The following is a 16016-nucleotide window of genomic DNA, read 5'->3' on the forward strand; positions in this document are numbered from 1 at the left end:
AAAGACTGAGCTCCAAGAAGTTGGGACCCTGAGGAGGAATTACCAAAGGACAGGGAGGGATATCCATGTCAACTCATTTACTTTACATAACAATGCTGTGAAGTTCAGTTCAGTTCATTCACTCAGTCATATCCAACTCTTTGCGACCGCATGGACTGCAGCACTCCAGGCCTCCCTGTCCTTCACCAACTCCCAAAGTTTACTCAAACTCGTGTCCATTGAGTCACTGATGCCATCCAACCATCTCATCCTCTGTCACCCCCTTCTTCTCCCTCCTTCAATCTTTCCCAGCATCAGGGTCTTTTCCAACAAGTCAGTTCTTTGTATCAAGTGGCCAAAGTATTGGAGTTTCAGCTTCAGCATCAGTCCTTCCAGTGAATATTCAGGACTGATTTCCTTTAGGATTCACTGGTTGGATCTCCTTGCAGTCCAAGGGACTCTCAAGAGTCTTCTTCAACACCACAGTTCAAAAGCATCAATTCTTTGGTGCTCAACTTTCTTTATAGTCCAACTCTCATATCCATACATGACTACTGGAAAAACCATAGCTTTGACTAGACAGACCTTTGTTGGCAAAGTAGTGTCTCTGCTTTTTAATATGCTGTATAGGTTGGTCATAGCTTTTCATCCAAGAAGCAAATGTCTTTTAACTTCATGGCTGCAGTCACCATCTGCAGTGATTTTGGAGCCTTAAAAAATAAAGTCTGTCACTGTTTCCACTGTTTCCCCATCTGTTTGCCGTGAAGTGAAGCGAAGTGATGCTGTGAAGAAGATGCTCTATTGTTGCCTGCTTACAGGGGAGGAAACAGAGGCTCAGAGAGGTTGAATACACTGCTTAAGGCCACTTAGTGAGCACGTGGTCAGTCTGCGGTTCGAACCAGGTGGCCTTGCTGCAGGTGCCGTACCCTTAACCTGTGCTGTGGCAGTTTCTCTTGTTTTATTACAAGAAAGGGAAACAGCCTGAGGAAGGAAGGGACGTGCCCAAGGTGACAGGTTAAGAGACAGAGCAGGAATATGAACTCAGATTTGCTGCTTCAAGAACTCAGGCTCTTGGGAATTCCCTGGCGGTCCAGTGTAGGACTCGGCGCTTTCACTGCTGGACCTGGGTTCAGTCCCTGGTCAGGGAACTGAGATCCTGGAAGCCTAGTTGTACAGCCAAAAACAACAACAACAGCAAAACAGCAAAGAAACGAAAAAGAATTCAGAATCCTAAACGCTGCATTGGCTGCCTCTACAATAGAAAAGTTGCTCGAGTTTTTTGTTAGTTTGTCTTCAGATTGGAGGAAAAGGTTTTCTCCCTCTCAAACCTCAGCCCTTGGGCCGCATCCTCCCCGAGCGCCCCCGCACCCCAAGATTTTTCTGGAGTGTCACTGTGGGTGAGAGAGTGAGCTGCCAGGCAGTCTCCACTCCCGCCTCCCCTGGCCCCCCTCTCCTGGTCAGTAAGACCATGGACGAGGACAGAGGAAGCGGCCTTGTATGCTCCTGACTTCCGGAAGCCCCCACCTTTAGGCTGTCCCATGCTGGGCTCCGTGAGGAAGCCCTTCTCCTCTTGGGCCCCTCACCAGGAAAAGAGGGTGTTGGGTGAGAGCAGTGGTTCCCACTAGATCTTCAAATTGCTCCCCTTCCCCGCCCCGGGTGGCCCTGGCACCCCTTGATTAAGAAGTCCTGGATAAGATGGCTTTTTAAATAATTTTTCACTTTGAAATAATTTCAGATGTACATAAAAATTATACTAATAAAACAAAGAATTCCTGCACATCCTTCACCCAGATTTTCCACTTGTTAATATTTTATCACATTTGCACTCTCTATCCTCTCGATAGAGCAACTGATCAATAGATTCTGTATATGGAGGGATTTCCCCTCTATCCCTAAATGCTTCAGTGTGTATTTACGAAGAACAAGGACATTCTCTTACATAGTCATGACGCAGATACAATACGATTATTTACTCTATAGACCTTATACTGCCCTGTTTCCCCAATAATGTCCTTTATAAAAACACCAAAAAAAAAAAAAAATCTAGGTTCCTCAGCGAATTAAACATAGAACTACTATATAACCCAGCAGTTCTACTTCTGGATATATACCCAAAAGAATTGAAAGCAAGTATTTGACCAGATGCTTGTACAGAATGTTCACAGCCATATTATCCACCATAGCCAAAAGGTGGAAACACTTTTGTTCATCAGTGAATGATTGGATGAGCAGAATACAGTCCATACATACAGGAATATTACTGAGGCTTGAAAAAGAAAAAAAGGGAAATTCTGTCACATGGATGAACCTTAAGGACTTTATGCCAAGAGAAGTCATTCAGACACAGAGGACAAATACTGCTTGCTCCCACTTCTGTTAGGCTTGTAGAATACTCAGATCCGTAGAGAATGAAAGTAGCAAAGTTGTTACCAGGGTTTTGGAGGAGTGGGATGGGGAGTGCCTGTTTGATGGGGGCAGTTTCAGCTTGGGATGAAAAAGTACTGGAGCTGGATGTTGGTGTTGGTTGAATAACAAGGTGAATGAACTTAATGCCACTGAATTATGCACTTAAAAATAGTTAAAGTGTAAATTATAGTTTACTACAGTAAAATAATTTCTGGTTCAGCATCGAATCCATGATCATAAATACATTTAGTTTCCAACATCTTCACTGGCTCTGTGAACTAACACCTGTTTATCCCTGTTACTCATTCTAACTCTCTCTCGGCTATGTCTCCCTGGATCAGTTACTTAGCTATGCTTTGTCTCAGGTTCTGTGTTTGCAAACTTGGGGGTAATAAACAGGCCTAGGGATCTGTGTGGAGTAAATGTTCATGTATGTAGCAGTCTTTGTGCCTGGATTTAAATGACATCTTTATATGTCCTGGTGAGGAACCCTTTGCTATACATGTTGCAAGGGACCTCTCACTTGCCTTTGTGTTTGTGAATTTTTTTTTTTAACACAAAATTTTAGACTTTGATGGAATTTAAAACTTGCGTCTTGGATTATAACCAACTTGGAGTGTGTTGTCCATGTGTGGTAGGAGGCAGACGCTAGGGTCATTTTCCCTTCACTGGCTCGCTGGTTGTCCCAGTCTCTGTATATTGTTTATTGATGGTCTGTCCCTCCCCTCATGTGAGACACTGTCCTTATCATATACTAAGTTCCTGCGTACACATCTGTCTGTACATGGATGCAGTTTTATCAGCTGGTCTTTTCCTCTCCTCCTACTGATTCAGCCTGCTGGTTTGACTCTGCCCTTGATACACGTCCAGGCTTCCCTGGTGGCTCAGCTGGTAAAGAATCTGCCTGTGGAGACCTGGTGTTGATCCCTGGGTTGGGAAGATCTCCTGGAGAAGGGAAGGGCTATCCACTCCAGTATTCTGGCCTGGAGAAGTCCATGGAGAATTGCTGTATAGTCCATGGGGTCTCAAAGAGTCAGATAAGGCTGAGCACCTTTCACTTGATACACGTCCATGTCTGGAAGGGCAAGTCCAAGGATTTCAAACACCACTGGAGAGGGGGCTCCTGCAACCTCCCTGCCTTGGGCTTTTCTCTTTTCACTCCTCCCTCAACCCTCAGTGGCATCCTCTGTCCTCCGGAAAGTCTGCTCTCCAGATATTGTCCATCCTGGCGAGCAAATGACTGATAACAGATTTTAATTCTTTTAGCATGAAGTATTTAGAATCACTGATAAGAGCAGATAGAAGAAGCATCTGTTTTGAGTACAGAATAAACCATCTGTGCGCCTTTGTTTGTTAAACCTTAACCCTGTGCCATCTTTGTTTCATCTTTTTAAATTAAGAACTAGGTGATAGCAGTTATGGTGAAGACCCCAAACCACTCTTGTGATCCTGCCTCTTTGTGTTCCACAACCTTTTCAGGAGGGGCTACCTTACCCCCCAGGGAACTTGCTCCCAGCTCTAAACCCTTCACCCCAAAGGAGAAATACGCTGGGCTGACCCAGGCATGGGGGCAGGGCCGAGGAGAGTGTTCCCCAAGGGGGCCCTTCTCTTGTTCTGGAATCACCTCATGCAGATGAGGATGGTTCCCGGAAGGCCTGTGTTTTCTCTAGGCAGTAGCTCATTAAAGGCAAAGGGGACGGAGTGGGTGGTGGCTTCAGCCTAAGCAGGAAGAACATAGCTGGGCAGCAGGATCCCAGCAGATGATGGGGAGCCCTGAGCAGGGAAGGGAGAGCTCTCAGGGGCTTCAGGCAGCAGCAGAGCACGGATGTGGTTGGGGAGTTGGAGGTGGGGCGCCACACGGGCCCAGTGGGTGCAGCTTCCGGGGCTAAGTGCAGGGTAAAGAATCCGCCTGCCATGCAGGGGACCCAGGTTCAACCCCTGAGTCGGGAAGATCCCCTAGAGGAGGAAATGGCAACCCACTCCAGTATTCTTGCCTGGAGAATCCCATGGGCAGAGGAGCCTGGAGGGCGACAGTCCAGGGGGTCACAAAGAGTCAGACACAACTGAGCAACTAACACTTTAACTTGGGGGCATCAGGAAAGTTGTACCTTCCTCCAACAGCTTTCCCCAGGGCCACAGCTGGGTCTCTGGGGTGGGTTTCTGTGGACTTTGCTTTCTTGCTAGCTTTCCTACACACATCAGCCCTCTGCTCACTGCTTGTCCGTACGATGCTCTCAGAGCCGCTCCCATATCCATTGCTGCCTGCTCTCCCAGTGGAGACCCGATCGACTCAGGACGCTAGCCTCCTGACCAGCGGACTCCCCACACCCACACTCCCAGCAAGTTCAGCCTTCTAACAGCACTGATGATGCTCCCCGTCCCTGTGGCGCGCCCCCCCCACCCCGCCCCTGCCCGCCGTGCTGGCCCCTGCCACCCCGTCACAAGACTTCCACCCCCTGTGCACCCGGGAGGAGGCTCTGACTGCCTAGCAGGAGGGTTCTGCTTGCTACCCCCTGCCCCTGAGCTGGCTAGTATTCCTCTGCTGGGTCCACACTCGGGCTCACTCTCCTCCAGGGATCCGGGCTTGACTGCCTTCCTTCCCCAGAGAATCCTTCGAGAGCACACTGTCCTGTTCTCAGCCTTGCATCCCCCCTCCCCGTCTTACTGTTCCTGGGCATCTCACCTCTCCTGTGAAGGGAGCGCTGGGTGCAGGTCCCACAGCAGAGGCACTCGGGAAGGTTGGCCGCTGTAAAGTTGAAGGTGACCTCTGACGAAGCAGAGACGTCTCATCCAGGGGGCCGAGGCGGCACGTGGCTGTGCAGAAGACTCGGCCTCCCCTCTGTGCCTGCCTGTCTGGACAGCCAATGTCGCTGCCTGCCTCTGCCCTGCCGGGGATCACGCTGACCCCAGGAGGAGGTGTCCCCACCCTCGGGTCACTGTTCTACGGGGTGCCACCTTGGCAAGTGTGCAGCTGGGGTTGAACTGTTTGGGATGCCCCGGGGAGGAAGCCTGTCTCTGCAAGGCTGTCCTGGGAGGGGACGAGGCGTGTGGCATGTAGTTCTCCCCTGGCTGTTAGCCACTCTGCATCTTGAGCACCCTCCCTGCTCTCAGCCAGGCTCCAGCCAGGAAAGGAGACACCCCTCAAGTATGGGGAGCAGTAAAGTAGAGGGATTGTTTTTATGGTAGTCCATGTAGTTTACAAATGTATATATCTAAACACATATATCCATACGTGCATTGCTTTTTTTTTTTTTTTACCATGCCATGCGGCATGCGGGATCTTAGTTCTCCATCCATGGGTTGAACCCATGTCCCCTGCAGTGGAAGCATGAAATCTTAATCTTAAGCCCTGGGCTGTCAGGGAAGTCCCTGGATTACTTTTTGTTTTGAAGTTCCTTTTGGCTTATAGCAGACACACAAAAATAGTACAGGTGTTCCGATGCGCCTGCTTCCTAATGTGAACATCTTATGTAACCATAGTGCAATGATCAAAACTGAGAAATTAGCATTGGTAACATGAGATTTTACTCGAAAATCACCAGCGTATCTACTAATATCCTTTTCCTGTTCTGAGATCCAAATTTGCATCGAATTGTCTTGCTTTCTTATTCTCCTCCAACCTGTGGCACTCCTGTGGTCTTTTCTTATCCCTACAACCCTGACACTTTTGAAGGTCATTTATTTTTTGGAAATTTCATCAGTTTGGGTTGCCTGATTGACACTGCATTTTTGGCAAGAACCCCTCAAGAGTGACATGGCCCTTCTCAGGGCATTATGCTGGGAAGTCCATGGTGGTTCTGTGTTTTATTACAGATGATGTTCTCCTTGATCACTTGGTTTAAGGTGGTATCTGATGGACTTCTCATTTTTTTCTTTTTTTTTTTCCCCTATAATTTAATAAATATCTTTGCAGAGATGCTTTGAAACTGCAAGTATCCAGACAGGGAATCCAACCCAGGGAGTTGATTATCCAGATGATAAAAGAGCTGAGAAACTAGACAACCACAGGAAGCCATCGCTTCCTTTAGGCCTGAGGCAGAAAGGGTGGAGATGGTATTGCCAGAGCCCAGGGTTAGGGGTCTTACACAGAAAGCCTATCTGGTGAGGCTGGAACCTTGCAGAGACCTAGTCGCTGCTGGTAACACTGCCTGAGGCACAGAGAGAAGGGGGAGAGGCTTCAGGGCTTCCCTGTCCTCTTCTTGTCTGCCTTGGGCCAACCCACCTGGAAGCCCCTGAGTCTGCAGGGTTTAGCCCCTCTGCAGTACAGAGCAGGGATGAGCAGGAAGCAACTTGGAGGGCACAGTCTTTGGGGACTGGTGCCTGGCCTTTACCTGTTCCTTCAAACTGAGCTGGACTGTCCAATATGACAGCCACTAGCTATGTATGGCTCTTGAGCACTTGAAAAATTGACAAGCTCTGGATTTCCTGGTGGTCCAGTGGTTAAGACTCTGCCCTTCCAATGCAGTGGGCACAGATTTGATCCCTGGTCTGGAACTAAGATCTCACATGCCACATGGCACAGCCAGTAAATAGCTAAATAAATAATAAAAAATAAATTGACAAGCTCTAAGCAGATTTCAAAATCTTAGTATGGAGAGAAGTATGTAAAATATCTTATTGATCATTTTCATATTAAGTAATTATTGAAATAAATGGATTGTTAAATTTAATTTTACCTTTTTCTTTTCCTTCTTTAAATCTGGCTAATCATTTAAAATTACATCTGTGGTTCCTATTTATTGGCCAACACAGCTGTAGAGGACACTTGTACCAGCCTGTATCATCAGCATTGTAGTAAAATGTCTTTCTTGTACAAAAGTCACATCCTTGACCCACAGTCTGGAGGTTGTGTCTTACACACCCAGGTTTTACACATCCAGGTTGGTGCTGGATCATGGAAAAATCAAGAGAGTTCCAGAAAAATATCTATTTCTGCTTTATTGACTATGTCAAAGCCTTTGACTGTGTGGATCACAATAAACTGTGGAAAATTCTGAAAGAGATGGGAATACCAGACCATCTAACCTGCCTCTTGAGAAATCTGTATGCAGGTCAGGAAGCAACAGTTAGAACTGGACATGGAACAACAGACTGGTTCCAAATAGGAAAAGGTGTACGTCAAGGCTGTATATTGTCACCCTGCTTATTTAACTTCTATGCAGAGTACATCATGAGAAACGCTGGGCTGGAAGAAACACAGGCTGGAATCAAGATTGCCGGGAGAAATATCAATAACCTCAGATATGCAGATGACACCACCCTTATGACAGAAAGTGAAGAGGAACTAAAAAGCCTCTTGATGAAAGTGAAAGAGGAGAGTGAAAAAGTTGGCTGAAAACTCAACATTCAGAAAACGAAGATGATGGCATCCAGTCCCATCACTTCATGGGAAATAGATGGGGAAACAGTGGAAACAGTGTCAGACTTTTATTTTTTTGGGCTCCAAAATCACCGCAGATGGTGACTGCAGCCATGAAATTAAAAGACGCTTACTCCTTGGAAGAAAAGTTATGACCAACCTAGACAGTATATTCAAAAGCAGGGACATTACTTTACCGACTAAGGTCCGTCTAGTCAAGGCTATGGTTTTTCCTGTGGTCATGTATGGATGTGAGAGTTGGACTGTGAAGAAGGCTGAGCACTGAAGAATTGATGCTTTTGAACTGTGGTGTTGGAGAAGGCTCTTGAGAGTCCCTTGGACTGCAAGGAGATCCAACCAGTCCATTCTGAAGGAGATCAGCCCTGGGATTTCTTTGGAGGGAATGATGCTGAAGCTGAAACTCCAGTACTTTGGCCACCTGATGCGAAGAGTTGACTCATTGGAAAAGACTCTGATGCTGGGAGGGATTGGGGGCAGTAGGAGAAAGGGACGACTGAGGATGAGATGGTTGGATGGCATCACGGACTCGATGCACATGAGGCTGAGTGAACTCCGGGAGTTGGTGATGAACAGGGAGGCCTGGCGTGCTGCGATTCATGGGGTCGCAAAGAGTCGGACACAACTGAGCGACTGAACTGAACTGAACTGAACAGATGGCCTTGAGCCATCCACACTCACTCACAGTTCTGACCAAGTGTGTCAAACAGAGATTGGGCTCCTCTGGTTTTTGTGACTCATACAGGTTGTAGTTTGAGGTCGGTATTCAACATAAGCTGGAGAGCCTACCTCACATTTAGCACAATAGTACAAGCACCTCCATATACCTGGATAGCTCATTGCAGTGGAAGAGCTGTACTGGTGCTACTACTCAGGATCTATGCATAGGTTTGTTTTTTTAGATTTGTTTATTTACGGCTGCTCTGGGTCCCCATTGCTGCATGCAGGCCTTCTGCAGTTGCGCCAAGCGGAGTGTTGGCTTTAGGCGCAAGGGCTAAGTCGTCCCTTCGCATGTAGGGTCTTCCCAGACCAGGGATTGAAACCATGTCCCCTGCACTGGCCGGCGGATTCTTTCCCACAGGACCACCAGGCCTATGTATAGATTTTTTATGGCTCACAAAGGCCCTTCATTCCCACCTTTGCAGAGTCACCCAGTCTTGCTGTCCCCATATTATTGATGACAAAGTGGAGCCAGGGAGATGAAGTTGATTTCAGTGGCTCTTAAACTTCCCTTGGAAGGCTCGTCCAAGTAGAGAAGACAGGTCCTGCCCTCATAGAGTGATTGAGCTGGTGGAGGGTGGGACCAAACACCCCGTGTGGCAGGCTCTGGGGACGGTCACACTGCTGATGTTCAGACCACCATGGGGACCCGAGAGGCCCCTGAGCTCTCATGAGGTCAATGGTGGGACTGGGCTTGAGCTGGGCTTCTGATGGCCAGTCTGGGGCTCTTCCCCAATGCTGTACCCTCCTGTCAGTGCACAGGTCCACCGTATTTGGGGGCTGGGTGTACGGGATGATCCCCACACACATGCCTCACCTTTAGCTCCAACCTTGACACTGTAAGGGCTTCCCTGGTAGCTCAGTTGGTTAAAGAATCCACTGGCAATGCAGGAGACTCCAGTTCAATTCATGTGTTGGGAAAATCCGCTGGAGAAGGGATAGGCTACCCACTCTAGTATTCTTGGGCTTCCCTTGTGGCTCAGCTGGTGAAGAATCTGCCTGCAATGTGGGAGACCTGGGTTCGATCCCTGAGTTGGGAAGATCCCCTGGAGAAAGGAAAGGTCACCCACTCCAGTATTCTTGCCTGGAGAATTCCATGGAACCGTGTAGTTCAGCAAAGAGTCGGGCACGACTGAGCCGTTTTCACTTTCTTGATACTGTAGGGGCTGGTATGGCTGAAGCAGGGTTAGGTGGTCAAACATGGTGCCGTTTTCTTAAAACTCCTGTTTACCCTGGGTGGCGTCTGGTTGGCTTTGGAATGTAGCTGGATCTTCATCACATTGGTGGGCTTAGGCAAAGGAAAATGAGTCTGCTTCCTCACACATATGCCAAAGGGTCACCTCCATGGAATCTGGAGATGCCAGCTAGGACCTGCTGGTAGAGAAGGATTTGTTGTTGGATTTCATACCGGCTATACTTCAGTAGGGCAGAACCCTGCCTGGGGGGGTCAGGGCAGAGTGAGGACGAGCCTGTGTGTCCTATCATCACTGACCGCTCCTTTCTCCCCTGCAGTGGACAGCAGACTGCAGTGAGCAGCTGGACAGCAGCTGTTCCTTCTCCCGAGGACGAACGCCTCCGCAGCAGGTAGGGAACCAGCTCTGTGCTCTGGCAGGGGCTTACCGTGATCGGGTCTGTCTGGGGTCCTGGGCTGCTCACTTTGGTGCTCCTTAGAGGTAGAGATGTGGGGAGAGCAGGAAATGGCACACAGGGAGTGTGGTCTGCCTTCTGGAAAGTTCTCCCTGAATATCCAGCCCACAGTGAAGCCTCCGCTCCCCAGAACACACAGATTCATAAGGTTTATTTTCAGTAGCAGCATAATAACAAACATCTGCAATCAACTCATGACCCATTGAGAGGGGAATGGGTAAATGATGCATGAAAAGTCCTCAGCGTGTAATGTAACGCAGGAGTGAAGTGAGTGATGGATGCTGCAGCTTCAGTGGAATATTATTCAGCAGTGAAAGGAGTGAAGTGGAGGCTCGCACATCAGCACTGGTGATGGAGCCTATGAATAATGGGTCTCCTAGGGTTTTGGTGCTGGTGGGGCACTTTGGAGATGACTTTTGCTCCAGGTTTGCAGAGGACCTGGAGGGGCAGCCCGTGGGGGTGAGGGAAGCCAACCAGTGTCCTGGGACCAGGCTGGAGCCCCCTACTTCACCCCCTGCTGCTTCCCTGTGAGATCCCAAGAGAACCCCCGAGCGGGTCCTATGACTGGGAGGGAAGGAGGCAGCTGCTTCTTGAGAACTGTCCCTGGTGACCCCCCCGGGTCCCGCATACCCGCTGGTTGTCGAGCTGTCCTTGTTGAGAACTTATTCTACTTGTGGGAGATGGTGGAGTCGGAGGCTGAAAACGCCGTGCATCTGTTTCCAGCCTGCAGCCCAGACTCATGCTGTGCCTGTCCAGAGAGATAAGGGAGGTGCACGGACTTCAGTAGTAGCTCGCTCCCAGTTCCAGAGCAGCTGCGGTGACACATTGCCTGGGCCCACTTGCCTGTGTCTGATGTCAGTCCATGCTGCTGATGAAACCAGCTCTCCTCTGTTCTCTCCTGAGGGAAGGTGGTCTGTCCTGAGAGGGGTGTTGGGCTTTGCTGTGCCATGGTGCAGGGGGACAGCTCTTCTGCACAGCTCTCACGTGGGGGTCCAGCTGATTGTTAGGTAGCACGCCGTGTGCAGCCTGGCACATGCGTGTCCGGCTGATTCTTAGGTAGCACACCGTGTGCAGCCTGGCACGTGTGGGTCCAGCTGATTCCTAGGAAGCACGCCGTGTGCAGCCTGGGTGAGGTGCTATGCCGCAAACTCGGTGGCAGCTCTCTTTTGTCCTCAGCTTCCTCGTGTAGAAACCAGAAGGCTCGATGGCCTCTGAGGGTCCTTCTAGCTTCTCCATGCCATCTGCAGACAAAGAAGCTAGGTCTACAAGATGTCCTGACCTGACCAAGCTGGGACTTGACCCCAGGCCTCTCGCCTCTCCTGTCCCCTCATTGGCCCTTCTCCTTGTCTTCCTGTAGTAGGTATCCTCCTGAGGAAGTCTTTTGTCCCCCTCACTAGACTGCTGATGCTCGGTCAGGGACCCTGTTTATATCCCTGAGCCCCTCCAGCTCTTGACGTAAGACTTGGCGTGTCAGGGGCACCAATCACTAGTACCTGGGGTTTCCTACATGAAGATCCCCTTAACTCATCAGTGGCAAAGGTAGTCTTGGATTTGAGGACTCAAGAATCAGAGAGAGGGCTTCAGGGGAGGGTTGAAAGTCTTGGATGGGGACAGAAGAGGCTGGTAAATGAGAGGCCAAAAAAACAGCTCTCTGTTAGTAGGTATCTGTTTCTGGAATCTTCTGGAATCTTCCTTTTGGTCCTTTCTCCTTTACCTTCTTTTGTCCCTACTGTCCCTCTCTGACCCCATTTTCCCATCAGTCTGAACGTGTTTCTAGTGGGGAGAGAATGGTTATCCTCCCACATGCTTCTGTTTCTAGGGGGGAGAGAACGGTTATCCTCCCACGTGCTTCTCATCTGCCTCCCTCATGCTGAGCTGTCCTTTCACAGCTGGTGTCCCCTGCCGAAGGAGAGAGGGTGGGGATTTGGCCTGTTGTTGTTGTGTTGCTAAGCTGTGTCTGACTCTTTGCAACCCCATGGACTGCAGTACGCCAGGCTTCCCCGTCCTCCACTGTCTCCCGGAGTTTGCTCAGACTTCTGTCCATTGAGTCAGTGATGCCATCCAACCTTCTCATCCTCCTTCACCAGGGCCAGGACTTGTGGGAAGGGGGTACCCTGGCACAGTGAGGACCAGCTGCCCCTCAGTCCCACCTTGGGAAGCAGCTGAACAGTTGGCTTGGGGTAAGCAGAGAATGAATGACATGCAAGATGAAGTGCAACTGAAGTTAAAGAAGAAACTGTAAAGGCGCATGTTAGGCCCTTTCTTGTCAGGATGAACTGAGCATAGGTCCATTGTAGCGGGGAGCGCCAGGAGAGGAGGCGGGCTCTCAGAACATAAGCCCGCTTTACTCCCCGATGTCCCGAGGCAGGCGGGCTTCATAGCCTGGCCCTCCTGGATGGCCCGTGGCACTGCACACTGCGCTGCAGCGCCTGGAGAGGCAGGGGTTGGACTGAAATGAGGGCTCCTGAAGTCAGTGGAACCTTGGTTTGGTGATGAAAGGCCTGATTGTAGACATTAGTGACGCAGATGTACCCTTGTGGCTCAGCTGGTAAAGAATCCACCTGCAGTGCGGGAGGCCTGGGTTCGATCCCTGGGTTGGGAAGATCCCCTGGAGAAGGGAGAGGATACCCACTCCAGTATTCTGGCCTGGACTGTACAGGCCATGGGGTCGCAAAGAGTCGGACACGACTGAGCAACTTTCACTTCGCTGATAAGGGTACGGACAGTAGAGTGGTGTTGGCAGGATGGAAGTCGTTCTTGCCCCCAGCCCAGGAGCGTGTTCAGAGCTGGCGTGGCGGCTCGGCAGTGTCGGGTCGGCCTCGTCCTCCTCACGGTTCTGCCGTCTGTCTCGTGTTGCCTGCATCCGGTGGCCCATGCTGGCTCATGTCCGTCTTCCTGCCAGGCCTGCACCCACTCTGGGCCTCGTCTCCAGGAGCCTCTGGTGTCCCCTCATGAAGCAGCCATCTTTTTAACATTTTTTTTTGGCTGCGAGGTATGCGGGATCTCAGTTCCCCAAACAGGAATAGAACCCACACCCCAGCAGTGAAGGTGGGAAGTCTTAACCACTGGACCGCTGGGGATGTCCGTGAAGCAGCCATCTTCTGACGCCCTCTGGTGGAGGGATCGAAGCTGGTCAGCACCCTTTAAGGAACTGTATCACAAGGAAAGCCCCACAGCTGGCTGGAGGCAGGGCCCCTGCCCGCCCTGCCCGCCCTGCCCTGGGGTGGCCTCCCGATGGAGCTGCCCATGAAGAGTGCCTTTGCAGGGTGTGGCTCTGATGGGATGGTGCTGCCCAGACGTTCCTCAAGAGCCCCTTCAGCCTCACCCAGCAGACGCAGGGGTCCTGGACCAGCTCGTCGGGATGCCTCCTAGCCCTGTGAGCACCCACTGGTCTCCTCACTGCACCCTCTCACCCAGGCAGACACCCTCCGCCTCATACTAATCCATACTGTGGTTGGGGTGTTCCATGGAAATATCTGCCTGCCCCTCAGCCTGCTGGCCAGCCCTGAGCTGGATGCCAGGGCTGCCTCTACGTCCCTGACCCCCCCTGGCCCAGGGCCTGGCGCACAGCGGGTGCTCAGTAATGATTCCTGCGGTGGCTCAGAGCTGGTCTATGCAGTCATTCCCTTGCCAGCCCTGTCTGTCCCTCTGGCCGCAGCAACTGTGCTGAGCTTTCGGAGGTGGGAAGATGGTTGGCTCTACTGTCCCCCTGGGAAGAATTTCAGGGGAAAACTGAGGCTCAGTTGAGGTAGCTGGGGTGGGCTGGCTGCCCTGTCACTTTCCTTGACTGCCACACCTTGGCCACCTGTGCCCAGAATTATAGGGCCGGCAGGAGGGTGCTGAAGCATTGCACCCTGCCCAGGAAGCTGTGTGATGATGGGTCTCAGACCACAAGCCAAAACGGGCCGAGGGCCGGCCCCATTTAGGGATTAGTTGAGCACTGGGATTATTTTTTGCTGTTTTAATTAATGTAAAAAATTGCAAACAAACAAACCAACCCTTGCCTTCTCTGCATCCTTTCAGAGGCACGTGGTAGAAGTAAGCCAGGGTAGGCAGAGACCCATGAGATGGGAGGAAGGGGGCTTGGAGAGTCCGGAACAAAAAATGGACTCCGTGTAGCCCTGAAGAGGCCCGACAACTGCCTGCCATTGGGGATGGGCTGTGTTGGGGACTGTTTGGCATCCCAGCAGCATCTTTCCCAGAGAGCTCGTCCATCACCTGGTCAGTTACTCAGGAGGTTGGAATACAGTTTCCACCTTCTTATTGTAATAGGGGAAGTGCCTGGAGAGGACTTAGAGGAAAGCACCTGGATTAAGAGCGTGTAGCCCAGTGCGTTTAGACAACATCTCTGATTGAGACTTAGCATTCGGAAAAGGAAGCTGAAGGTGTATGAAAGGCTATTGTGAAATCAAGTATAAATAGCTCTTCTCCATCAGCACAGAAGTGCCAAGGAAGGGAAATTGATATGCACTACAGCAGCAGGACCTCTGATTAGACCTTGAGAAGGACTTTCTGACCGAAGGACTGGTTGGCCCACAGTGTTGGCTGTTGAGCAAGGGACGGGATCTTTGCTGGGAACCTGATGAGCACACATCTTACCAGACAGGTTTGTGCGAAGCCCTGGGAAAGGCGGGGGTGTGTCAGAAATGTGTCCTGAGTCCTGGCTGAGAGCCCATGACCCCTCACTCCCTGGAAAGAAGGAGAGAAGGCCACTCGCCTGTTCCAGCATGGTGCCCAACCACAGATTGGAGCATTGGGGTGAAAAGAGCCCTGTCCCGGGGGTCAGGAGAGCCAGGCATTGACCCGGGTGTGGCACACGCTCCAGTGCCCCTTCCACACGTGAGATGCTGGGCTGCACGGCCCTCTCTCAGCCTCTCTGGAAGCCTCTTTCACTGTTTACACCCGCTGTCTCCATGAAGTGGGACCAAATAGTGGCTCACATCAGCAGCATCTGGATTTTCCTGATTTCTCTACTCTTTCCTCCACCTCCCCTGGTAGCCCTGCCAACCTGCAGATTAGGTGCATCCTAGGCATCCGCAGTGACTGTGACCCGGGAGGTGACAGTGGTAGGCACAGGTGAATGTCAAGTGTACCGCTTACCACTGGCCCACGGGAAAGGGTAGAAGGGGCTTTCTGCCAGTCATCTTGCTGCCCTCCAGGAATTAGAGTATCTTGTTCAGAATCAGTCTAAAAACTCGTTAGTACAAACGGTATCTGAGTCAAAGTGCCTAGATTTTTAATCAGCTTCTATGGATAATTAAGAAATACCATGTGTAGGTTCATGGCACTGCTCTCTGCTCACTCAGCATGTCTTGATTACCTGCTGTGAGCTTGGCTCACACATGAGCTGGAGCCTTCCGGCTCACTGCCTGTTGTGGAGTAGAAGCTAAAGGCACAGACAATACGTCCCCCGCTCCTACCAAAGAGATGCCCTGATCACAGATGCTGTAGTCATTCCGAGGAATGGTAATGGTCCTGTTGGTCTCCGAGGGTAGGGAGATGCCTGCAGGGCATGAGACTTGATCTGAGCCTTCAGGAATGGGTAGGATGTCGGACGAGATGAAAGGGAAGAGAGAAGAATCGGAAGAGGGAAGAAGCAGCGTCAGCAACACTGGCCGTAGCGCTGGGATGCTAGGGAGGCAGGAGAGAGCAAGCTGGAGTAGCTGGTTAGCACCAGATGTTACCAGAGCGGTGGGGGGTGAGGATGGTGAATGCAGAGGTGTCTTCGTGCCCCACTGAGATGCTGACCTGGTGTCAACCCACCCAGTGTATACCTTGTATATCATATTTTCTCTGGTGTCCATCAGGTAAAGTCTGTCCTCTTTATCAGTCAGGAGAGCCCAGGAACTGCTGCAGTAACAAGCAGTCCTGAATCTCAGTAACTTTA

General features: G+C 50.7%; 1 protein-coding gene across 1 annotated transcript in view; it reads left to right on the forward strand.

Annotated features, from left to right (window-relative positions):
• CTIF (cap binding complex dependent translation initiation factor) overlaps positions 1–16016 on the forward strand; it is a 327661-nt gene that overhangs the window by 84009 nt on the left and 227636 nt on the right. Inside the window, 1 exon segment of the mRNA XM_018039521.1 lies at positions 9995–10066. Within this exon segment, the coding sequence (XP_017895010.1) occupies positions 9995–10066 (72 nt within the window).

The sequence above is a fragment of the Capra hircus genome, chromosome 24 (assembly GCF_001704415.2).
Source record: "Capra hircus breed San Clemente chromosome 24, ASM170441v1, whole genome shotgun sequence".
Classification (NCBI taxonomy): domain Eukaryota; kingdom Metazoa; phylum Chordata; class Mammalia; order Artiodactyla; family Bovidae; genus Capra; species Capra hircus.